Here is a 26,306-nt window from a genome sequence, read left to right on the forward strand (position 1 = left end):
CTCTCTCTCTCTCTCTGTCTCTCTCTGTCTCTCTCTCTCTCTCTCTCTCTGTCTCTCTCTCTCTGTCTCTCTCTCTGTCTCTCTCTCTCTGTCTCTCTGTCTCTCTCTCTCTCTCTCTCTCTCTCTCTCTCTCTCTGTCTCTCTCTCTCTCAGTGGCTGTTTCAACATTCCATCCTACAGGGTGGTCTTTACTATTGCTGCATAGAGACATCATGGTCATGACAATTCTTATAAAAGAAAATATCTAATTGGGGCTTGCTTAGAGTTTCAAATGGTTTTAGTCCATTATTATCATGGCAAGAAAGCATGATGGCATTCAGGTAGACATGGTACTGCAGACGTATCTGAGAGTTCTACATCTGGGTCTACAGGCTGCAGGAAGAGAGTCAGTGGGACTGGCTTAGACTCTTGAAACCTCAAAGCCCATCTCCAGTGACACACTTTCTCCAAAAGGGTCACACCTACCCCACTGAGGACATACCTCCTAATCCCTTGTTCTACATTTTCTGTGCATGTTTATGAGAGCATTTCCAGATTTAGCTGAATATGGAAGACCCATCATGAATATGGATAGTGCTATCCCATGGGCTGAGATCATCTGCAGGAAAGAAAGAAAAATAGGAAGGAAGGAAGCAAAGAAGGAAGGAAGGTAGGACGGAAAGAAGAAAGGAAAGAAGGAAGGAAGGAAGCAAGGAAGGAAGGAAGGAAGGAAGGGAGGAAGGAAGGAAGGGAGGAAAGAAGGGAAGAAGGATGGAAGGATGGAAGGAAGGAAGGAAGGAAGGAAGGAAGGACAGAAAGAAGAAAGGAAAGAAGGAAGGAAGGAAGCAAGGAAGCAAGGAAGGAAGGAAGGAAATCCAGCTGAGCACCAGAATTCATCTTTCTTATTTTTCTGATTGTGGATGTAATATGGCCAATTGTCTAATGCTCCTGTCACTGTAATCTCTGCCATGATAGACTGTTCACTCAAATTATAAAACAATGTAAACCATTCTTTAAGTTGATATTGTTGAGTATTTTGCAATGATATGGAAAAAATAGCTAATACAGATCATTATCCAGAAAAACAAAGGAATACATATTTTAAATTTAAGTAGGCCCTCCAGAACTCATGAAGCTATAAAATAGAGTTAAACAAAAAACCCTACCAAAAAGAAAGGCCTCATAACTTTTCTACCCATTCCACATAGTTCATTAAGGTTATCATAGTGATTAAGAAAATACACAATCTATTTATTTACTTCACAAGTTACATAAAACATGAATTGTGCTTACTGTAAATTTAGGCAAATTGAGAGAAAAACGTCTAAAAGGGACACTTTTTTGAATAGAGTAAACCTTTACAGACCCATTCCCCCTGGTTGATATATTTTCATTTTTTTCCAATAAATTGTCTTTTCAGAAACTAACAAAGCAGTGGATAAAAACAGATCATATACAAATACACATATTAGTAAATGCACATACATATAATATTAAAGATCATTGGGAAGTGTAAGAGAAATAGGAGAAAGAAAATCTTGATATTGCAAGTAAATGTGGACAAGAAAACAGATGATGTGAAATTTATAAATAAACGTCAAGTACTTTGAAAGAATGTTCCTTTTTCTATGAATTTCTATTATACACGTTAATTTCCAGACTTTTTGGTGGCCTTTTCTCAAAAACGACAACAAAATCTTCATAATGTTTTCACTCTTCTGTGCAAATTATTTCTGTCATTGTTATTATATAAATCATTACCTTTCCTAAGAGGAGATAGAAGAGCAAGTCAAAGGAGTTTTTACAGAGGTGTGACTTAACACACACACATGTATGCATCTTGGTTCTACAGTACAACTGTAAAACAGTACAACTAAGGACCACTGTTTTAAACGGTAATAAGTCATCCTAATTGAAAAAACATAAAAAGCATATTAAATAAGGTCAAATATTCTGTGTGCACATGTTACCTAAGCCAGCACTTTCTTCTAACAGGTAGGGCCTGAAAGATGCTAGGAAAACCTGCAAGCCTGGTCTGCTTTGATATGTCAAATAGGCACCTAAGCTGCTTGCCCTGGGTTTAAAACTTTGCGTGCGTGTGTGTGTGTGTGTGTGTGTGTGAGAGAGAGAGAGAGAGAGAGAGAGAGAGAGAGAGAGAGAGAGAGAGAGAGAGAGAGAGAGATACAGAGTCACAGAGACAGAGAAAGACAGAGAGACAGAGACGGGGGCGGGGGTCGTCATGGAGGGAAGTTGAAAGGAAACAAACACACAGAGGCCAGCCTTCTAGGTGTAGTGTCCGGGTAAAGCCCAATGTGGTTTATATTAGCATTGGTGAAGAATCAAGAAGGAAGAATCGTTTCTGCTGTCCTGCGGTTCATTCGCTTTGCAATCCCTTCGGATCTGAGCTCCACAGCCCTCCCGTACCACCCAGACAGGCTGCGTGCACGTCAGAGCGCCTTCTCCTCCGTGAAGCATCATGTGACTCAATGGCGCCGCCAATCAGCTTCGCTCCGAGATATTCAAATCAGCAGCGCGGCAGTTGTTCCGACACCAACTCCAGGCCACAGAAGTTCCTGCTACAGCGCTGTTTCCGCCGCCTCAGCCTGGCAATGACAGCATGGAGCGTCAGGGTGCTCCTCTTGGACCTTACCGGGCCACCAAGCTGGTAAGAACGTGGAGGAGAGGGACCAGGGACTGAGGTTTCCCGGGGAATCCTGGGTGTTTGAGGGACTTAAGTCTCCTGAGGGAACTCAGAGTTACCAGATTCATGACGAGCCAGGGATCTGGTACCTCTCCTGAGCCAAGGCTCCAAGATTTCTGAGATGCCGTGGGAAACTAAAGCGACTGCTCCCGCCCCACCCCCGTCTTTGACTTGCGCTCCACTCTGGTGTCTCTCAGCTTCAGATCCAAAGTGCTGTACCCCAAAGCTACACCACTTTCTGACTCTGTGAGACAAGTCCTCAGATGTCTTCTTTCCGGGTTCTCATAATAGTCTTAGCCACTTTACACGTGTGATTTACAGCCTCTCAGAATTAGAAATTAAAGTTTCAAGTCTGGAAGCCCAGACATGACAGTTTGACTTATTGACCCTGTAGAATTCGTAAGTAGCACTAGGAAAGAACTATTCAACCTAAACCCAGAATACTTTTAGTAACCACTTTTAATAATCACTGGGATTGTGCATTTGAATTACGGTAACAGGTTCACCTAACCTGTTTCCATTGGAAAATTGTACAATGGTGCAATACATACCCACTTTAAGAGATTTTCTAAAAATATTCTGTGTATAAGAATGTGTGGTAGTCTATAGAATAGCAAGCAAATTGTCCTCTCACAAATGCTGGTCCTACTTTACCATTGTGGGAACTAAGGCTCAAAGAAGGAATTCTCCTAAAGCCACATAAATGGTGAATGAAAGAACTAGAAAAAAATGAAGCTTTTTCTGGTATGTGATCTTGTTATTCTATTGCTCAACAAGTAGTGGTGGTTATGTTTATCCGTATAGTTCTGCAATGTACCATAAGGAGTTAGTCCTGTCACATTAAAAATTTACTGTATTAGACAAAAGTAGCATAGCACCACCCCCTAAATGCCAAGTACTTACAAATACTTTACATAAAGTAAGGTTTTTTTTTCTAATTACCACAAGATAGGTATTAATATAAGGATATTGGGGTACAGGCAAAGAAAGAACAAAGATTCATAAACAAGAAGTAAAGGTAAAGTTTAAGCAAAGCCTAAATGTTTCACTCTGGGACCTTATTAATCAGTCACATTTCAAAAGTATTCTGTGATGTCTGTGAGTGCAGAGTCACGTGTCACTCTACTATTGTAGTGAAGCAGTTCAGTAAAGTATTTTGAATGTAAGTAATGAGAGAAGTTTGGGAAGAAAAGAATTATGGTTATTGTTTTTCAGGTGTAAGGTCAATATTGTGATCCTATGTGTGACACAACAGTAATATAATTAGTAGTCTCTTCAATCAGGTTAATAATCTGATTTCTAACATGACTTTTTCTGTTAAAAAGTTGTGTTTTTAATGTATTATGTTCTAGTGTTAATGTCACAAGTCTAGACAATTGACTTATTTGAAGGTAGCTCAGAAAATAAGTGATTTTCTTTACACAAATATGCATAAGTTAATTAAATGTGCAATGGATTTGTTTTACTATCATTTTTATCTATACGATGTTGATTATAGGTGTTTGTTTGTTTGTTTGGAGGCGGGTCTTTCTATGTGGTTCTGGCCGTCCTGGTACTCACCATGCAGACCAGGTTGTCCTTGAACTCACAGAGATCTGCTAACCTTTGCCACCATACCCAACACTATAGGAATCTTCATAAGAGGCACTGTACTAAGTAACTGGCATTAAAAGCCCTTCGGCATTATAATCGCTGCGTGCCAGAAGTCTTATCTGACTAGCACAGTAATTGAACACAGATTTAAGACAGAGTTGGTTAAACCTGTCTTTTGTTGTTTGTTCATTTTGTTTCGATTTTGTTTTGTGATAACGACCTATGAAGTCAGTTCTACTTTTCCTTTTCAGACAGGGTTTCACTAAGTTGTGCAGAGTAGCTTTGAACTCACCCTGTATCCCATCCGAGATTTAAACATAACAAAGCTCATACCTCAGCCTCTGAAATTATAGGCTTAAACTTAAACATGGATCTGATTATTTACGTTAATCTTTTAGATCAGTAGTTCTTAACCTGTGGGTTGTGAACTGTTAGAGGATTGCATATCCAATATCCTGTATATCAGATATTTACATTATAATTCATAAGAGTAGCAAAATTACAGTTATGAAATAGCAATCAAATAATTTTATGGTTGGGTATCCCCACAACCTGGGGAACTATATCAAAGGATCCCAACATTAGGAAGGTTGAAAACCACTGATTTAGATACATGCTGTGCTTCTTTTACCTTATATAAAAATGAGCTAATAACATCTTTATAAAACTGAGATTTATAGCTAAATACTGAACATAAGCATATTGTTTGGCATAAATTATTAATGTTAATTAAACAAAAAAAACCCTAATAGTAAATGCTTCATTGACTAAGAAGTAGGAACATTATACTTCTTTTCATTCTGAAGTTTCCTAAGTAATTGGAATTCCCAATGAATATTTAGTAAAGAAAGCCTATTAAAATAAAATATTATTTTGACACTAGAATTAGTAGTAAAAAATCTGTGAGATAAGAGTTTATGTATCACAGATAAGATTTTTTTCTTCAATAATATTTACAGTATAATTACCTGTGAAATAAAGAATTTTCTTTGTTCCATTTGGTTATTTTGAGATAGGGCCTCATGTAGCCCAAACTAGCCTGTAACTGGCTACAAACCCAAATCAATGAGATTTCATTTTTGCTCTGTGTATGTGTATGTGTGTGTATAAAAGTATTTTTCTTCTCTTTGCAGTGGAACGAAGTGACCACATCTTTTCGAGTAGGAATGCCTTTAAGAAAACATAGACAACATTTAAAAAAATATAGCAATTGTTTTACTGCAGTTGAAGCAGTAGATTGGCTTTATGATCTATTGAGAAGTAATAGTAATTTTGGTCCTGAAGTTACAAGACAACAGACTATTCAACTGTTGAGAAAATTTCTTAAGAATCATGTGATTGAAGATATCAAAGGTAGATGGGGATCAGAAAACCTTGATGACAACAATCAACTATTCAGGTACTGAATTGATATGTCATTACAAAGCCTAATTACCTCTGCTTTCACCATTATTCCTTGGTAAAAAGCCCCCTAAATAGTTACCCAATACCAGATGGTCATCCCCGAAATCATACACATACAAGTAACTTTATATAGATTGAGCAGGTTGTGTTTCTATATTTAAAACATGTATGTACAATATATACATGAATTTGAGAGAGCAAGGGTATGTGAGAAGGATTGGAGAGAGGAAAGAGAAGGAGGGAATCATATAATTATTTAATTTCAAAAATAAAAACTAAACACAAAAAAGATTAAAGAGCTGAAATTACAATATAATTGTAACTCCACATTTGTTACAGCTTCACTGCAATAGCAGCTTCTTTCTGTGGTAATGCTTTTTAGAAAGGTATTGCTGCTACTTTTTTCTTTTATTGAAAATAGATTTTTTTTGTACAATATATTCTGATTATGAATTTCTCTCCCCAAACTCCTGCTAATCCCTCCATACCTCCACTTCCACACAGATCCACATGCTTTCTTCTTGTTTTAGAAAACAAAAAACAAAAAACAAAACAAAAAAAAAAAAACAGGTATCTAGGGAATACTAATAAAATAAAATATGATAAATAAGAAATAAATCATAACATGATAAAACAGCCAAAACACAAGAAATGTATTTTAGATGCAAAGACACACACATTCAAAAATCCCATAGAAACACAAAATAAGGAGTCATAAATTATATATATGGCTTGGTAAAGGACCTGTAAGGTAAACAAAACAAACCGTGCCTTAACCTTATGAGACAGAGAACCTTTAGAGTTGCTGTCAAGTTCATTTATGTTGGCCGTCTAGTGCTGGGCACAGGGCAATACCCTTAAAGAGTGTTTTGTTTCCCCAGGGAAACTCCCTTGAAGAAAACTTAATTTTTCATTTGAAGTAGATATCAATTGGAGGTAGCTTCTCCGTTAGGGATGGTGTACGTCCACTTCTTTCAGCTCTGGGATGCCGTCTGGTGCAGCCCCTGTGTATTCTGCCATAGTCTTTGTGAAGTCCTCTGTGTGCCAGTCCTCTCGTATCTAGAAGGCCTTGATTTTTTACTGTTCTCCATCCCGTCTGGCACTTACACTCTTTTCGCATTCTCTTCAGTTTTTTCTGAGACCTGAGGGGAGGGGTTTGATGGAGACCATTTACAGCTTCGTGTTCCAAGAGCTCTCACTCAGCATAATGTCTGGCTGTGTGGGTCTCTGTACATTATTCCTATCTGCAGAGAAGCAGGAGGAAGCTTCTTGACGATGGCTGAGCATGGCACTAATTTACAAGTATAGTAGAATGTTGTCAAGTATCATTGCTACGTTTTGTTGTTTTGTTTTGTTTTGTTTTAAAATAGTAGTGTTTGGTTTTACCCTAGTTTATCTAGTATCAGGTTTTTAGTCAACCAAGCAATGTTGGGTATGGGTTCCATTCCACAGCCTGCTGCTTTGTTTGTAATGGTGATGTCTTGCTATACAGAAGCTTTTCAGTTTCATGAGGTCCTATTTATAAATTGTTGCTGTTAATGCCTATCCTATTAATGTTTTATTCAGAAAGTCTTTTCTTGTGCCAATGAGTTCAAGACTATTCCCTACTTTCTCTCAGATTTATTTTATCTGGTCTTCTGTTGGGTATTTGACCTATTTGTAATTGAGTTCTGTAGAGGTTGATAGATATGGATCTATGTGTATTCTTCTACATGCATTCAGTTTGATCAGTATCTTTCATTGAAGATGCTCTCGTTTTTCCTCCTTCTGTGTTTCTAGCTTCTTTATCAAAAACCAGGTGTCCATAGATGTGTGGAGCTATATTTGGGTCTTCAGTTTTACTCCATTGATCAACATGTCTGTTCTTGTGCCAATATCCTGCCATATATATATATAGATAGATAGATAGATAGATAGATAGATAGATAGATAGATAGATAGATAGGTAGATAGATAGATATAGATATAGATATAGATATATATGAACTACAGCCCTATAATACAGTTTGAGATATAATATAATTTGAGATCAAAGATTGTGATACCTCCAGCAGTTCTTTTATCATTCGGGGGTGTTTTCGCTATCCTGGGTTCTATGAAGAATTGTGTTGGAATTTTGGTAGGGATTGTATTGAATCCGTAGATTGCTTTTGGTAGGATGATCATTTTTACTATGTTAATCCTAAAGATCCATGAGCATTGGACATATTTCCATCCTCTAACATCTTCAACTTTTTTTCCTCCAAGACTTAAAATTTTTATAATAAAGTCTTTCACTTGCTTTGTTAGAGTTAGCCCAATATATTTCATACTATTGAAACTATGGAGTATTGTGAAAACCATTTCTATGATTTCTTTCCCAGACCATTTGTCTTTTATACATGCAAAAGCTACTACTGTTTTTTGTGATTTAAATTTGTATTCAGCTTCATTGCTTAAAGTGTTTATCAGCTATAGGAGTTCTCTCAGGGAAAAATTTAGGATCACTTATATATACTATCATAACATCTGCAAATAATAATACTCTTTCTTCCTTTCCAGTTTGTATCTCCTTGATGTCCTTCAGTTGTCCCTTCAAGATCAATCTTGAATATGTATGAAAACAGTCGACCACCTTGTCTTGTTCCGGATTTTAGTGGAAATGCTTTGAAGTTCTCTACATTTAATTAGATATGTTGTATGGGCTTACTATAAGGGGATGTAGTGCTTGCCCATAGGGAAGATGCAGGATTCAGTGATGACCATGGAAATGTGTCTCATCGTAGCAGCTAATAGTGATAATGTATCCTGTTGCTGCTAAGTCCCTGGGGCAGGCAGTGGAGATGACTGGTTGCTAACAATAGGTCTGTTTAAATTGCTTATCTGATTTTGATTTAACTTTTATAAGTGATATATATCAAGAAAATTATGCATTTCTTTTAGATTCTCCAATTTAGTGGTGTACATGTAGTTAAAGTATGCCTTATGATTGAGTATGTGGTTAGTTTTAGAGAAAGTTTCATGAGCTATTCTTTTGCTCATGTATGAAATGTTCCATAAACATCTGTTAGATCTAGTTGTCTTATGATGTCACATAGTGCTAACATTTCTCTTCTCAGTTTCGTCTGGATGAGCTGTCAGTTGGTTTATTGAGAGCGACATATTAAAGTCACCCAGTATCACTGTGTGAGGGTCAATATGTAATTTAAGCTGTATTAGTGTTTATGAACTTGGGTTCTCTTGTGTTTGATGTATAAATATTAACATTGCAATATTTTCTTGGTGGGTTTTTCCTTTGATGTTCTTCCCTATCTCTTCTGATTAGTTTTGGTTTGAAGTCTACTTTGGTGGGTTTTAAATAGCTACACTAGCTTCCTAGGAACATGTTTTTCTGTCCTTTTACCCTGGGTCATATGTTTGGTGCGTGCAGCAGAAGGATGGATCTTGTTTTTGAGTCCATTCTGTTTGGTTTTTGCAGAATTGAGTCTGTTGATGTTGTGTTAGCAATGAGCAGTATTTGTCGATCCCCCTATTTTGTCGTTGTAATGTGGGTCCTCTCCTTTTTTTTGTTTGCTGATCTAATTTACTCTTTTTGTTTGCTTGGGTGTGGTTAGATTCTTCAGGTTAAAGTTATCCTGGCACTTTCTATAACACTGGGTTTGTACACAGAGGCTGTTTAAATTTGTTTTCATCATGGAGTGACATTCTTTTTCCATCATTTGTGATAAAAGGATTTGCATGGAGTCTGGAGTGGATTCGGGTCTCCTAGTGTTTGGAACATCTCTTCAGGTCCTGCTGGCTTCTAGAGTCTCCATTGCAAAGTCAGGTGTTATTCTAATAGGCCTGCCTTTACAAATGATTGGTATTTTTCCCTTGCAGCTCTCAATATTCTTTCTTTGTTACATTTAGTGGTTTGATTATTATGTAACACTGAGGATTTCACTGATTCAGTCTATTTGGTCTTCTATATCCTTGTTCCGTTATAGACACCTCCTTCTTTAGGTTGAGAAACTTCCTTCTGTTTTTTGTTTTTGTTTTTTTGTTGTTTTGTTTTGTTTTGTTTTTTTAAAATATTTTCTGTGCCTTTGACCTGGGTTTCTTTCCCTTTCAATTTTCCTGTTATTCTTTGACTTGGTTTTCAGTGTCCTATATTTTCTGGATGTTTTTAGATTTAACATTTTCCTTGAGCAAGGTATCCATTTCTTCTCTTTCCTTCAACACCTTCCGTCTGTTGTATTCTGTTGGTTAGACCTACCTATGAGTTTCCCATTCGAGTGCCTAAATTTTTTATTTCTAGTTTTCTCTCAGTTTATATTTTCTTTATTGATTCTTTTTCCACTTGCAAACCTTGAACTATTTTCTTCATTTCATTCCACTGTTTGTGTTTTCATAGATATTTTTAAGAGATATTCATTTCCTCTTTAAAGACATTTATGTATTCATAACAGCTATTTTGAAGTCCCTTCCTTGTGTTTCAGCTATATTACATTTCTCAGGACTGACTTACTGTATTATGGTTGCTGGGATTTAGTGGAGACATATTATCCTGGTTGTTACTTATTGTGTTTTTATAGCGGGTCTAGGTCTAGGCATCTGGGTTTGGTTATAATTCTAGGTGCTGATACATGGTCTTGTCTTTGTTGTGTGGGTGTCCTAGTCCTTGTTTTCTGTTGCCCTCTCTGTTTCTTAGAAGAGTGTAGTGACTTTAAATTGCCTGGTAGGGAATTCTGCCAGACATGGCCACTGAGGGTTCTGGTTAGAATTAGTTTCTTTGTATTGGGAGCTGACAGTTACAGTTGGAGATGTGCTAGAAATGGGGTGGGGAGCCATAGGAGGGATGAAAGCAGGATGTGCCCCCAACATCTGCCTTTTTTATTGGGAGTGCAGGAAGAGAGGGAGGAGAGGTCACAGCAGGTGATCTGCTACAGAGTTAGAGATAAGACTGGGGGAGGGGAGTTGTAGGAAATGAAGGAGAGTGAAGATCTAAAGATAACCGCATGCTGCCCTGGCTTATCTGCTTCCCAGGGGCTGCCTGTGTAAGTGGATGGAGTGGTGAGCAGGTGTAGATCTTCATGGTCTGCGAGAGAAGGGCAGAGAGGAAGGGAGATAGCAATAGGTTGTCAGAGCCTGAGATGAGAATGGGGGATTCGATTTGGAAAGGGGAGGGTAAGTGAAGGTCTGGAGATTGCCTTGTATCGCTGCTCTCAAGTCAATTAAAACGATGTAGAAAACTGTATGGTTGAAGGTTGTGAGTTACAGAGTTCAGCATTTTTGAATGTTAAATAAAACATAATAAAATAGGAAGTTGGAAGGATAACAGTACTTGTGTTTTTGTATGTTATGGAAGTTTTATCACGTTTCAGTGACATTATTATTGACCTTAAGTTTTATTAATTCTCTAGTTACAAAACAAAGTCACAGGTCCTTGCCTTTAGATAATGTATAATTATTATAACTTGTAATAAGATGATGAGGGTTAATTTGTTGCCTCTGGACTCTGAAGATACCTATAGTCACATGTACATACCTACACGTAATTAAAAGTTATATATTTTTTAAAAGAAAACACTATAACTGCTTCAAATACCTCAGTTAAAAAAATCAAAACTTTTATGAGATAATTTTAAAATTATATTGTAGCAAAGTTTCTCATGCCACAAAATGTTAAGTATAAATTTAGTATATGATGAAAGATACCAAAAAAGAACAATACACAAGACTATAATGTTTACGAATATTTATTGAAAGCCTAAACACATAAAAACCATAAGTTTGTGATTCTTCTTAGGGCAGGAATGAGATTTTTATATAGTCAAAGACTTTCTTGTACTTAAGAAAAAGACAACTATCCAGTAAAATATCAATAATTATATTGCTTGATGGTTACATAATGCATTTTGGTTTATATTCTGTTGGTTGTTTGTATCCTTGAAATGCTTCATATTAAGATGAAAAACAAAATGCACCGTAGTCAAAAAAAGTAAGAGACTAAATCCTAAAATTGGAACAAAATGTCAAAAGGCTGGAAGTACATACAAACTATGAGGTTTTTTATGTTTTCTTATTTGTTTGTTTGGTTGATTGGTTGGTTTTGGTTGTGGTTTTTTGAGACAAAATTTCTCTGTACAGCTCTGACTGTCCTGGAACTCACCTGTAGACTAGGCTGGTCTCGCACTCACAGAGCTCCACCTGCCTCCCTCCTCCTGAGAACTGTAATTAAAGTCAGGCACCAACACTAACTACACAGCTATGTTTTTTTTTTTTCCAAAGAGATTTACACAGCAGTTTCCTAGAGCTATTTGTATGTATGCATTCTTTCTTCAAACAAATTAGTCCTAATTGTAACCCTGAACTGAATATAAGCAAAACTGAAATGTGCACGTATACAAAAGAAACAAGAAACTACTAAGATACTTTAAAGGTTTAATGGTAATATTGATTTAATCTAGAATTTCTATTGCTTGGTAGTGTAAGTAAATCAGATTTTTGTATGACTTTTAAAATATACTCTAGAAGTTTATTTTTATCACATCCTATTTAACTCCATATTATTTTTATACCAGATTTCCTGCAACTTCTCCACTTAAAACTTTTCCACAAAGACATACAGAAATCAAGAAAACCAGCACAGAGTACTTTTCCAAAGACAGAGATAGTATTTTTAAATTACGAAACTTATCTCGTAAAACTCCTAAGAAGCGTGGACTACAGTTCTCTCAGGTAAAATATTCTTTTACTAACCAGTAGTTTAAATAGCATTACCATGTGGTTAATAGTAAGATCATTTAAAGTAAATGATGCTTTAGTATCTGAAGCCAATACCGAAATCTCCTAAATTACAATCTCAAAAAAAAAAATTGTGTGAATGTGTTTGAAACCTGCCAAAACAGTGTCGAATACAACAATGAGGTATTTTTGAAAAGCATTTTTGTAATATAGTGTTTTGTCATTTGTTATACTTCCTATTTGTGTTAATCAGGTTACCAACCACTGTGATAAAAATCACTTTCAAAGTAGGTAAGCAACTTCAGATTCCAAAAGTTCAGTCCATATTCTCTAGTCTCTCTTACTTTAGGTTTTATAGCAAGGCACTGCGGTCACAATAGGAGCACATGAAGGAGGAAGCTGCTTATGGAAACAGGAAGGTGAAAGAAGGAAAAGGGTGCTAGATTGGGGTACCAGTAGCTCCTCCCAAGAACCTGCTGCTTGTGATACGATATCTTCCCATGAGGCTTTGCCTCTTAAAGATTCCACCATATAGTAAGACCAGGTTGGACATTAAGACTTAAATTTAGCTTGTTTGCAGCACATTTATGATCTGAACAATAGCCCTATAATTTTATAACTCTTTAACTCATCTCTCTGTCACTAGTCTTTTCTAAAACCCAAACTAGATACTTCATGTACCTAGACATGAAGTTGATTTGTAAGTGTTGGGAAAGCTGCAAAACTGAGTGAGAACTGTGTCCCATTAGTTTTCAGATACTTCGTAACTCCACAGGAGACTTTGACTTATACAGTTATTAAGTATGAAAAACTCTACCTCAATAAATAAGCTGGGATGCATCAAGAAAGACACCCGATGTCAACTTCAGTCCTACACATACATAAACACATACACACACCAACAAACAAATGTGTGTTAACAGTGCTCACCATTCCTTCAGTTTGGGTATAGACTGTAACAAACCAAAGCCTTTTTTTCCCTTCAGGAAAATACAGAAAAGATAAATCATGAAAGAATAACCAATGAAGATCAAGAAAATGTACCTGAAAACAAAGAAATAAGTCAGGAGGATGTTGAAGATGTTTGGAGATACGTTACTATGATCTAGTAAGACAAAAATAAGTAATAGTTAAGATTCTGAAGTATGTGGATTATTAATTTGATGTTTTTCATCCAAATATGAGAATGAATAAAATTATTACTTTTCGAAGCTTAGAATTTAAATACACGTGTATGGTTTTAGTAATTGCTTTTGGTATAGATCTAGTACAGCATAAAGAAGGAAGTTGCACCTTTTAAGTCATCACTGGAGCTTGAGATTTTTATTGGATTCCTCTGAGTTTTGTTGAGTAAGTATATGTGTAAAAATAGAGACTAAATACAATCCTTGAAGTTTTGTTAAGAGAAAAATAAAGTACTCTTTGTGACTTTGTTTGTTGCAAGACAGGTTGTGTTCCTCCTACTTTATAAAGAAAAAAATAATCGTTTATACTCTTCTTTTAGCCTGCAAACTATCTTAGGTGTGCCATCCATAGAAGAACTCATAAACCCAAACCAAGTAATTCCTCAATACATAATGTACAACATGGCCAACACAAGTAAGCATGGAGTGGTCATACTACAAAACAAATCAGGTAGGTGTTTAGAAAAGAATTTGGGATCTTTTCAAACCTAGTAACCAAAGGTGCATTTATAAGACAGTGCAGAGATCCAGGTATAGAAAGTGGAACACTTTCCAAGGGACATTCATTTAGCAATAATGATAGAATTTTTGTAAGTAAATATTATTCATGCTATCACAAAAATTATTTAGTTGCTAAAGTGAATTAATATATGACTTTAAATATATGATAGTGATAAGCATCCAAAATGTAGACAATAAAACTGTTATTAACAACACTTGTGTTAATGACCCACGATGTGCCAATATTTTACTAAAGCTTTAGTGATAAATAAGCTGGATATGGTGCCAATTTAAATATTTGAAGCAGGCCTCAATGTAAGAGTACCCTGATGTTCAGCCATAGTTAATTTCAGTTGTAAGCTTCACCTAGATCAGTAACGCTCCTGTAGAATAGCAATAGAACTAAAGTGGAACTAAAGAGAAATTACTAGTACATAAAGATGATATTTAGTTTATATCTCAACAGCCCCTCCTAGATAATTAATTCTTGGTTTTGGTAGCTACTTCTTTTAAGTATTATAGATAGAATCAAACTCGAGATCTCTATACATTTTTAACTTTTGTATTTTAAAATATTGATCTGTCCTTGGCTGATAGATAGCTAAGCTGGTAAGAGACTTTGATAGTAAGCAAAGTATAAAGTCTAAAAATAAAATAAAACAGATTATTAAAATGGTATAGCTAATTATACATTCTTTGTATTTTTTTTTATCTAGAGGATCTTCCACACTGGGTATTATCTGCTATGAAGTGCCTAGCAAATTGTAAGTTAAAGCAGACCACGTGTGTGTGTGTGTGAATCTGTCTATCCATTTTTCTGTCTGTCTTTCTGTGTGTTATATTGTGTTTAACAAGATTAAAAAATATTTCATGAGCCAAATGATTATCAAATAGAATTTATTATAAGCTTTTTTATTTCCTATGTAAAAAGTTATTTTGTGATTGGAATCTGTCATTTATGGTTCAGTTTAAATAAATCATAACTCAGAGGCTCATAGGGTTTGAAAGACTCAGGTAAAATCTGACTGCAGTAATTGCTACAAAGCCCAAAGGCTTAAAGGTGGCAGTTTAGAAGTATAATAGCATATGAGTAAAAGGTTAACACAGAAATATAGTTACGTAGAGCCCATGTTCATCCTTTTCATGATAAATTACTTCTTAGAACATATTAATAGAAAAAGCTATGTTAGTAATCTATAAATCAGGTTTTAGCATTTTATTCTTCAGCCTTTGTTGTAGTATTTAATCTCAAATCAGGATTTCTGCCCCACCTTACTTAAATCATTCAGTTCCCAGGTAAAAGACACACAATTGTTATATTTATTATAAGCCTTTATCAGAAATAGCTGGGCAGATTATCTACTTACCATACTATATGTCTACTTTCCTATCATAACCCTGAGTTATAACTGGCTGCTCTTAACTCCAATTGGCCAGACCTCACAGCCATGTTTTCCTAATTCACCTATCCCATGTCACCTCTCCACTCTCCACCGTCTACTCTTTCTTCCTCCTTCTGATGGTCTCCTGCTACCCTCAGCCTGGGACTCCAAACCTTGCCTACCTCCCTTCTGCCCAGCTCTGTGCTGTAGGCATCTTTATTCAGCCAGTAGTTTTAATTAAGGTCACATAGCATTACTTTGTGTACATGCAGATTCTCTAATCTCTGTGGAACACCAGGCCTTGGGGAGGGGAGGGCTAGCATTTAACATCACAATACATAGCAAAAGACCAAACCTCAACAAACCTTTTTCTTATTAATAAGTGAGGGTTAGGGGGTTGGGGATTTGGCTCAGTGGTAGAGCGCTTGCCTAGCAAGCGCAAGGCCCTGGGTTTTGTCCCCAGCTCTGAAAAAAAAAAAAAAAGTGAGGAGTGAGGGTTGGTTTTTATAATGTAAGCCTCTGATTCAAGTAATAAATTCATACTGCTTTCAAAATAAATTTTTAAAATTTGCAGATATATGCTTTAAGTTACCAAAAGTTAAAGTGTATTTTAAAAATTCTGGTGATAGAGGTCCTTTTCCAGTTATTATAAAATTAGTATTGTTGAAATTTTAATGGGATTAAATATTGGAGATCATATTCCTTATCATATGTCAAAATAACAGAATAGCAAAATAAGTAGTCATTATGTAATAACTTGCAGAAACATTTTATTCATGGAATTAAGATGAAGAGCAGAGATTTAAGCATAGACTTCTGAGTATCTTTTTCTGTAGTGCCTGCCCAACTCTCTTGTTCTCCTATGACTCATGGTGAGGAACACAGACAAACATACTCACAGAAATTTATCTGTCCATCTTTAGGAATCTTCCCAGTTCATATTATATAACAATTCTTCCACCTACTGGATTTCAGTTAATAACAGTGTGTTTAACTAGAGTCTATAGTGACGGTTCTCAACTACTGGGCATGATCTCTATCTCCAAAACTATTCACATTACAATTTATAACAGTAGCAAAATTCTAGTCATGAAGAAGCAACAAAAATAATTTTATGGTAGGGATCACCACAACATGAGGTATTAATGGGTTATAACATTTGGAAGGTTGAGAACCACTGGTCTAAGGGAAGAACAGTATTGGAAATTAATCTGTTTTTTTTTTTAATTTTTTTAATTGGATATTTTCTTTATTTATATTTCAAATGTTATCCCCTTTCCCAGATTCCCCTCCAGAAACCCCCTATCCCACCCCACTCCCTCTGCTTCTATAAGGGTGCTCCCCTACCCACTCCCTCCTGCCTCCCCACCCTGGCATTCCTCTACACTGGGGCTTTGAGCTTTGACAGGACCAAGAACCTCTCCTCCCATTGATGCCCAACAAGGCCATCCTCTGCTACATATGCAACTGGAGCTGTGGGTCCCTCCATGTGTACTCTTTGGTTGATGCTTTAGTCCCTGGGAGCTCTGGGGGTTCTGGTTGATTAATATTGTTGCTCTTCCTATGGATTGAAAACCCCTTAAGCTCCTTCAGTCCTTTCTCTTAACTCCTCCATTGGGGACCCTAGGCTCAGTCCAATGGTTGGCTGCTATCATCCGCCTCTGTATTTGTCAGGCTATGGAGACAGCTCAGGAGATAACTATATCAGTCTCCTGTCAGCATGCACTTCCAGGCATCTGCAATACTGTCTGGGTTTGGTGACTGTATGTGGGATGGATCACCAGGAATGGCAGTCTCTGAATGGTCTTTCTTCAGTCTCTGTTCCACACTTTGTCTTCACATTTTCTCCTATGAGTATTTTGTTCCCCCTTCTAAGAAGGACTGAAGCATCCACACTTCGGTCTTCCTTCTTTTTCTTGAGCTTCATGTGGTCTGTAAATCGTATCTTGGGTATTCTAAGCTTTTGTACTAATATCCACTTATCAGTGAGTGCATACCATGTGTGTTCTTTGGGTTGCCTTACTCAGGATATTTTCTAGTTCTCCACCCATTTGCCTAAGAATTTCATGAAGTCATTGTTTTTGATAGCTGAGTAGTATTCCATTGTGTAGATGTACCAAATTTTCTGTATCCATTCCTCTGTTGAAGGACATCAGGGTTCTTTCCAGCTTCTGGCTATTATAAATAAGGCTTCTATGAACATAGTGGAGCACGTGTCTTTGTTATATGTTGGGGCATCTTTTGGGTATATGCCCAGGAGAGGTTTAGCTGGGTCCTCAGGTAGTTCATTGTCCAATTTTCTGAGGAACCTCCAGACTGATTTCCAGAATGGTTGTACCAGTCTGCAATCCCACCAACAATGGAGGAGTGTTCCTCTTTCTCCACATCCTCGCCAGCATCTGCTGTCACCTGAATTTTTTATCTTAGCCATTCTCACTGGTGTGAGGTGAAATCTCAGGGTTGTTTTGATTTGCATTTCCCTGATGACTAAGGATGTTGAACATTTCTTTTAGATGTTTTTTGGCCATTCAGTATTCCTCAGCTGAGAATGTTTTGTTTAGCCCTGTAGCCCATTTTTAAAATAGAGTTATTTGGCTCTCTGCAGTCTAACTTCTTAAGAAGAATACTATACACAACTTTTTCCCCCAGAGTTTAAAAATTAAGATTCTCAGAACCTTCTGACTAACTATATTGTCTAACTATAAAGTCTTTGGGTTTGTTTCTGTTGTTTCTATTGAACCTGTGGTTTCTATTTTAGAAAACTTGCTAATGATTACTTACTATTCTATTTATTAAAGGTGGAGTGAAGCTAGTCTGATCTACATAGTGAGTCCCCGGATAGCCATAGCTATACACTAAAACCGTCTTGAAAAGAACAAAACAAACAAAAAATGTAGAATTTAGGTCTAATTCCTCCCAGCCCTATGCCCCCAGATATAAGATTCAAACTCAAAATATATTTACAAATATGTTGGCCATATAGCTAGGGTCTTCTCTGACCATATCCTAACTTTATAAAACCCATTTATCTGATCTCCATTCTGCCCTGTGGCTGGTTACCTGTGCTCAGTTACCACAGGTCTGGCTTGTCAAGTCATCCCAGAATCCTTTCTGCCTCCTGGAAGTCTCACCTCCTATTTCCTGCCTAAGTTATAGGCCATCAGATTTTTATTGACAGTGCCATATCCATAAAGACAGAATTTAGTCTCTACAAAGAACATTTCTTAATGTCTGCTTTAGAAAAATATTGTTTAGTCCCTATAAATCAAACATTAGCTTTTAAACTGTTATGTATGTACTTTGCTTTTCTTTAATCATTTTCATTGTGTATGCTTACACATGTAAAGCCATATAAAAATTTAGAGATAGAAAAAAAACCCTATATTTGTTTCAGGGAGAAGGATATTTGATAATAATGGCTACAAAATCTGAATGTGTATTTTATTCACTAGGGAGATATCCCCAAAACTCCCATGCGGTTGAATCTTTTTTTTTTTTTATAATAAACCATGTTCTTAAAGGAAAAGTCCCAAGTAAAAGTTTAGAGACCACTAAATTAGAGTAAATTAGAGAGTACAGAGTAACTAATCCTAAGGGAGTAAGTTCCTAACTTCCCTGATAGATTCTAACCTGTGTACAGAAGTTTTTGTTTTTAATAGATCAACAGTAATCAATTAAAAGTCATGGTTATTTCAATACTAGAATTAAGTCTAACACTTAATAATGACAAAATATTAAAGTCATTTAAAATTTTTAAAGAAGTGAATAAGTAAAAAAAATGAAATTTAAAAAAAAGTCACAACATAATAAAAGCTTGGACCAATATCTAATGATAGTGTGTTTACATTACAAATAATTCCATCCTTCTTGATATGTTTATGATGTATCTGATTTTTCTACTAATTAATGCATTAAAATTTATTCATACAAATATTGACATACAAAGGATGTTTAGAAGAAGTATGTTATCATTCAAATATTCTTGTCTTCACAAAATAAATTGCAACAAAATTTCATTAAAGTAATTGATGCATTTAAATTGATGGTAGCTGGCAGCTGACTGTAACTCCAATTCCAGGAGTCTGTGGCACCAGGTATGCATGTGGTGCATATATACATATATAGTTATATGTATATATAATTTTTAAAAATCGCAACATAATAAAAAGTTGGACCAATATCTCATGATAGTTTGTTCACATTGCAAACAATTCCATTTGGCATATATGTATGCATGCAAATAAAATACTCATACACATAAAATAAATAAACTTCTAAAAAGAGAACAAGAGATATGAATTGATGAATTGCATATATTGTAACATGAATTGTTGTTAACCATAGCTCCTTCATGAAATATAAGTTTAAATGTATGCATACTTTTAACTATATTTAAATTGAAATTTATTTTGCCCATTTCTTTTGCCTTCTGTTTCTTAGGGCCAAGATGTAATGACACCAATAGTCTAACTTATGTTGGATTTGAACGTGATGTATTCAAAACAATTGCAGATTATTTTCTAGATCTCCCTGAACCTCTACTTACATTTGAATATTATGAATTGTTTGTGAACATTTTGGGTATGTGTGAATTTTACTTAATATTTAAATTTATTCTATTAAAGTCTTTAAATTTCTTCAAAGTTAAAAGTCTAAAAACATGGTAAATATGAATGTGGTAAGATATAAATTATTTCAGATTTTAATAATACTATGGTTATACCAGATCAGATGGTTTAAGTATGTTTTGACACCACTTGCCCTGCAATCAACTGACATATAGTTCTATTTAGTTCTGACATCGTTCCCTAGAGTTAGCCCTAATCCTACAGGAGAAAAGCTCAGATCCACAAACCTTCCCTTACTTCTGGTGCTGGCAACAAATAAGTTCCCTTTGCTCCCTACACTTATGCTCAACTACCTACTAATCAAAAGGTCCCTTTGAACTCCTCTATAATTTAGTCATTCACTCATGAAACCCTGGAAAGTAATTGTTTGTTATTTTGTTTTAAAAAGGATAGAATTCAGGAACAGACAAATTGAAGAGACGCTCATGGAAGAGAGTAGGGGTGACCCAGAGCCTCTATAACCTCTCAGGAAAGACACCCTGAACATCTGTGTGTTCAACCCAAAGCTACCTAAGCGTCATTGTTTCAGAATTTTAAGTAGGTTTTATTGGCTAAGTATGATAGTGTAGTTGATTAAGTTTTTTGTTGCTGTTGTTTTGTTTTGTTTTTCTTGATATTGAACTCAATCTCCATCTCCCTTCCCTTCCCAAGAGGTTGTAGGCAATACAGATACGTGACTAGCCATGAGTTACATTAGCACAAACTCATGTATATTTGCAATAGCTCCTGGATAACAAGATTGATTACTCAGGAAATTCAAGGATTTTAGTGGTTCTATGCCAATAACCAAGAACAGAGACCAAGTATAGATACAAGTATCACTGTTTTTCATGTGCTGTATTTGCCTATCTCTGGATTCAACCAGTCCATAATCAAAAGTGTTTACTGTTCAGTGTAGCTACATAGAACTACAGGGTGTTTTTTGTTGTTTTGGTTTGGTTGTTGTCATTATTCTCTAAACAACAAATATATACATAATGTTTAACTTGTGTTATTGTATGAATAATCTAGAGATTATTTAAAATAAATGTTTAGGTTATATGTATGTACATGACACCATTTTAGATAAGAGACATAAATTTTCAGATTTTATCCATGGGTATCCCTGGAACCACTCTTCCCATAAACACTGAGATGACTATATATGTGCTGCTATATATACAGTTGTCATATAATTAAAGGCTTCTAAGTACTTGTAAAATTAAAAACAAGTATTTATAAGTGTGTTCTGATTCAATCCTCCTAATTATTTTGCTAAATTAATTTTTAATTAATTATTTATATCACAAATGGAAATACCACTAGTCAGTCTTGCATGTTTATAACTGAATGTTGCATGTGTCCTATTGAAATGGCTTCCAAATTAAGCATCTGCTGTGTGTTCTCTACTAACAATGTATGTCATAGTGATGCCTTATTTTTTTAACTTTACTTTGTTTCTGTTGTATTTTTATTCACTGTCTTGCAGTTGCATCTTAATTTTTGTTTATTTTCTGGTAGTTGTTTGTGGCTACATCACAGTTTCAGATAAAACAAGTGGGATACATAAAATCCAAGATGATCCACGGTCTTCACAAATCCATGATTTAAGCAATTTGAATTCCTTCAAATCAACTGAGTGCCTTCTTCTCAGTCTGCTTTCCAAAGACAAAAGCAATGAAGAATTGGATTCTACTGAGAGACTACAAAGAAGTGATCAAGGATTTCAAGAAAGATGCACCAAGAAAATGCAGCTAGTTAATTTAAGAAACAGAAGAGCTAGTGCTAATGACATAATGGGAGGAAGCTGTCATAATTTAATAGGCTTAAGTAATACAAATGCCCTGTCCTCTAACATAAAACCAAGGTGCTCTTCTTTGGAAGGAATTATAGATATGCCAGTGAATTCAAGTGAAAAGAAGTCCAGTGTCTTCTACCTGTCAGTTCTGAATATAGAAGAACACAGTAGTGAGCAGTCATTAGCACCGGTGCCCAAGCAGAAATCCCTACTTAATCTTCACTCAGAGGAATATGCTCAGCAGCCACACTCTGTTGGTTTTAAAAGAACTTCTGCTTTGACTATTGAAGACCAAGAAGACGTATGTAATGGAAAGTACACGTCAAAACAGCTTTGTAGATCTCAGAGTTTACTTTTAAGAAGTAGTACAAGGCAGAATAGTTCTATCAATAAACCAGTGGCTGAAATTATAATGAAACCAAATGTTGGACAAGGCAGTACAAGTGTACAAAGTAAGCTCGGAGGGTCTATTACCACAATCAATAAAAGACTGTGCAAAAGCACCATAGAACTTTCAGAGAATTCCTTACCTCCAGCTGCTTCTGTGTTGACTGGCACACAAAGTAAGGCTGGTTTTGGTGCATGTGATGTTAACTTTTAATGTTTGCTAACTCAGCTTTGTATTCCTGGCTTTTCTTCTCTGAAATTGCTTTGTTCTTTCCTTGAGAAAAAATGATTGTGAAATACTTTGGTCATGGCATAACCAACAATTATTCTACCCTACTTAAAGCACTTAATTTCTTTTCCTTTAATTTTACTTAATCCGTGTCACTTTATTTTCTAAGTGAAGGATTTTAATACTTAGAAATAAGCTGCAAAACAACAATGATTATCTTGCTATATTTTAAATGAATGTAGGAATTTGTAACCATAATTGAAAGAATACTATTATATTATCCTTGTTATATAACTGTATTCTGTTCATTTGAAACCCATCGTCATTGATGATTCTTTTGGGGTGGGGTGACTTTGCCTTCTAGGTTTGCTGCAGCCTCACTTAGAGAGGGTTGCCATCAATGCTCTACAGTTGTGTTGTTTGTTACTTCCCCCACCAAATCGTAGAAAGCTTCAACTCTTAATGCGCATGATTTCTCGAATGAGTCAAAATGTTGATTTGCCCAAACTTCATGAAGAGATAGGTACAAGATCATTGGTAAGTTGAATTTCTAAGAATAATTTTTGTTTCTTAAGAATTTCATAAATGTATACAATATACTTTGACTATATTCACCCCTTCCTCTGTCTCCTCCCAGCTTCATATCCTGATTTTTAAATAAATCATTAAACCCAATTAATGTTGCCCATATGTACATGGAGATAGGGCCGTCACTGGAGGATCATTGATCATGCTGGGGCCACACCTCTAAAGCAAGCTGGCTTTCCCTCCCCTAATGGACATCAACTGTCAATAGCTCCTTGGCTATGAGTGGGGTTTGTAAATCCCTCCACCTCCATACTGGAATGTTGATTGGATTGATCTTGTGCAGGCAAACATTTTTGTGAGTTCTGTCATATCAGGAAGACCATGTTTCATTCAAGTTCTCCCTGATTTCTGCCTCTTCCATGATGTTCCCAGAATTGTGTTTGTGCGTGCGTGTGTACATGTGTGTACACACATGCTGGTGCATGAATGTTTCAATCTGGTGGTGTTTCTTCCTCACCCCCAGTAGAAAAAAGACAGCATTTTTATTTATTTATTCATTCATTCATTAATTCATTCATTCATTCTCCATTCATTCATTCATTTATTTCTACACTCCAGACTTTATTGCCCTCCTGGTCTACCCTCCAACTGTTCCACATCCCATACCTCCTCCCTACCCCCTGTCTCCATGAGGATGTCCCCTCCCCTCACCCCACCAGACTTCTAATCTCCCTGGGACCTTCAGTCTTTTGAGGGTTAGGTACATCTTCTCTGACTGGACCCAGACCCTGCATTCCTCTGCTGTATATGTGTTGGGAGCCTCATATCAGCTGGTGTATGCTGCCTGGTAGATGGTCCAATGTCTAAGAGATCTTAGGGGTCCAGGTTTATTGAAACTGCTGGTCCTCCTACAGGGTCGCCCTCCTCAGTTTCTTCTAGCTTTTCATTAATTCAACCACAGGAGTCAGCAGCTTCTGTACATTTGTTGGATACAAACATCTGCATCTACTCTTTGAGCTGCTTGATAGTCTTTCAGACAGCAGTCATGATAGGTCCTTTTTGTGAGCTCTCCATAGCCTCAGTAATAGTGTCAGGCCTTGGGGGCCTCCCCTTGAGCTGAATCCCACTTTGGGCCTGTCACTGTATCTTCTTTTCCTCTCCCTTTCTGTCCATCCCTGCAGTTCTTTCACTCAGGAACAAATGGGTCAGAGTTTTGTCTGGAATGGCAACCTCATTTGATGCCCTGTCTTTCTGCTGGAGGAGGGTTTCATAAGTTCTCTCTCCCCACTGTAGGACACTTCACCTAAGGCCCCTCCCTTTGAGTTCTTAATGTCACCTTCCAGGTCTCTGGTACATTCTGGAGGGTTCCCCCTACCTCTTACCTTCCAGGGTTGTCTGTTTTATTCTTTCTGCTGGCCCTCAAGGCTTCAGTCCTTCTACCCACCCAATAACAGAGATCGTGTTTCCCTCCTTCCTTTTCCCCCTCCCAACCTCCCATCCCCTTTCCTTTCCAGATCCCTCCCTCCCTACCCTCTGGTGATTGCTTTCTTCTCCCTCTCAAGTGGGACTGAGGTGTCCTCACTTGGGCCCTTCAGCTTGTTGACCTTATTGATTTCTATGGACTGTGTTTTGGGTATTCTGTACTTTTTTTGGCTAATATCCACTTATTAGTGAGTACATATGTGACATGTCCTTTTGGGTCTCAGTTACCTCACTTAGGATGATATTTTCTAGTTCCATATATTTGCCTATAAAACTCAGGATGTCCTTGATTTTAATAGCTGAGTACTATTCCATATTGTAAATGAATCACATTTTATATATCCATTCTTCTATTGTTGGACATCTAGGTTGTTTCCAGCTTCTGGCTATCACAAATAAGGCTACTATGAACAAAATGAAACACATGCCCCTGTGGCATGGTAGGGCATCTTTTGGGTGTATTCCCAAGAGTAGTATTTCTGGGTCTTCAGGTAGATCTATTTCCAATTTTCTGAGGAAACTCCATATTGATTTCCAGAGTGGTTGTACCAATTTGCAATCCCACCAGCAATGGAAGAATGTTCCTCTTTCTCCACATCCTCACCAACATGTTGTTGCCTGAGGTTTTGATCTTAGCCATTCAGATTGGTCTAAGTTGGAATCTCAGAGTCATTTTGATTTGCATTTCTCTGATCACTAAGGACTTTGAACATTTCTTTAGGTGCTTCTCAGACATTTGAGATTCCTCTGTTGTGAATTCTTGGTTTAGTTCTATACCCCATTTTTTTAATTGGATTTTTGGGGGTTTTGGTGGTTGGCTTCTTGAGTTCTTTATGTATTTATTCATTCATTCATTCATTCTCCATTCATTCATTCATTTATTTTTACACTCCAGACTTAGCCCTCTTTTGGACGTGGAGTTAGTGAAGATTTTTCTTAATCTTTAGGTTGCCAATTTGTCTTATTGGCCTTTCAGAAGCTTTCCCATTTATCAATTCCCATTTATCAATTCTTGATTTTAGAGCATGAACCATTCTGTTTAGGAAATTTCCCCCTGTGCCAAATAGTTCTCTCCCACTTTCTCTTTTATTAGATTTAGTGTATCTTGTTTTATGTTGAGGTCCTTGAGCCAATTGGATTTGAGCTTTGTGCAAAGTGACAAATATGGGTCTGTTTTCATTTTTCTACATATAGACAGCCAATTAGACCATCACCATTTATTGAAGATGCTTTCTTCTTTCTTGTATATTTTTGGCTTCTTTGTCAAAGATCAAGTGTGTGTAAGCATGTGGTTTTATTTCTGGGTCTTCAATTCTTTACCATTGTTCAACCTGTCTGTCTCTGTACTAATACCATGCAGTTTTTATCACTATTGCTCTGTAGTAGAGCTTGAAGTCAGGGATGGTGATTCCCCCTGCCTTTCTTTTATTGTTAAGAATTGTTTTCGCTATTCTGGGTTTTTTGCCTTTCCAGATGAATTTGAAAATTGCTCCTTCCATGTCTTTGAAGAATAATGTTGGGATTTTGATGGGTATTGCATTGAATCTGTAGCTTGCCTTTGGTTGGATGGATATTTTTCCTGTTAATTCTGCCAATCCATGAGCATGAGAGGTCTCTCTATTTTTCTGAGATCTTCTTCGATCTCCTTCTTGAGAGACTTGAAGTTATTGTCATACAGATCTTTTACTTGTTTGGTTTGAGTTACTCCAAGATATTTTAAATTATTTGTGGCTATTGTGAAGGGAGTTGTTTCCCTAATTTCTTTCTCAGCCTGTTTATCATTTGTATAAAGGAAGGCTACTGATTTATTTGAGTTAATTTTATAT

The 26,306-nt window shown here is 36.4% G+C and overlaps 1 protein-coding gene across 2 annotated transcripts in view; it reads left to right on the top strand.

Moving 5' to 3' along the window:
- Nucleotides 1–2,469: 2,469 nt before the first annotated feature.
- Depdc1 (DEP domain containing 1) overlaps nt 2,470–26,306 on the top strand; it is a 33,460-nt gene continuing 9,623 nt past the window's right edge. Inside the window, exons 1-9 of one of the 2 annotated variants that reach the window (NM_001305205.1) lie at nt 2,501–2,644; nt 5,407–5,672; nt 12,220–12,376; nt 13,369–13,490; nt 13,887–14,017; nt 14,784–14,831; nt 19,890–20,030; nt 21,578–22,417; nt 22,835–23,007. In NM_001305205.1, coding sequence (NP_001292134.1) covers nt 2,597–2,644; nt 5,407–5,672; nt 12,220–12,376; nt 13,369–13,490; nt 13,887–14,017; nt 14,784–14,831; nt 19,890–20,030; nt 21,578–22,417; nt 22,835–23,007 — 1,926 coding nt within the window. In that variant the 5' untranslated portion in view covers nt 2,501–2,596. Of the gene's footprint in view, nt 2,645–5,406; nt 5,673–12,219; nt 12,377–13,368; nt 13,491–13,886; nt 14,018–14,783; nt 14,832–19,889; nt 20,031–21,577; nt 22,418–22,834; nt 23,008–26,306 lie in introns of both variants that reach the window. The other variant, XM_006233537.5, reaches the window with a different exon arrangement.

The sequence above is a fragment of the Rattus norvegicus genome, chromosome 2 (genome assembly GCF_036323735.1).
Source record: "Rattus norvegicus strain BN/NHsdMcwi chromosome 2, GRCr8, whole genome shotgun sequence".
Taxonomy (NCBI): domain Eukaryota; kingdom Metazoa; phylum Chordata; class Mammalia; order Rodentia; family Muridae; genus Rattus; species Rattus norvegicus.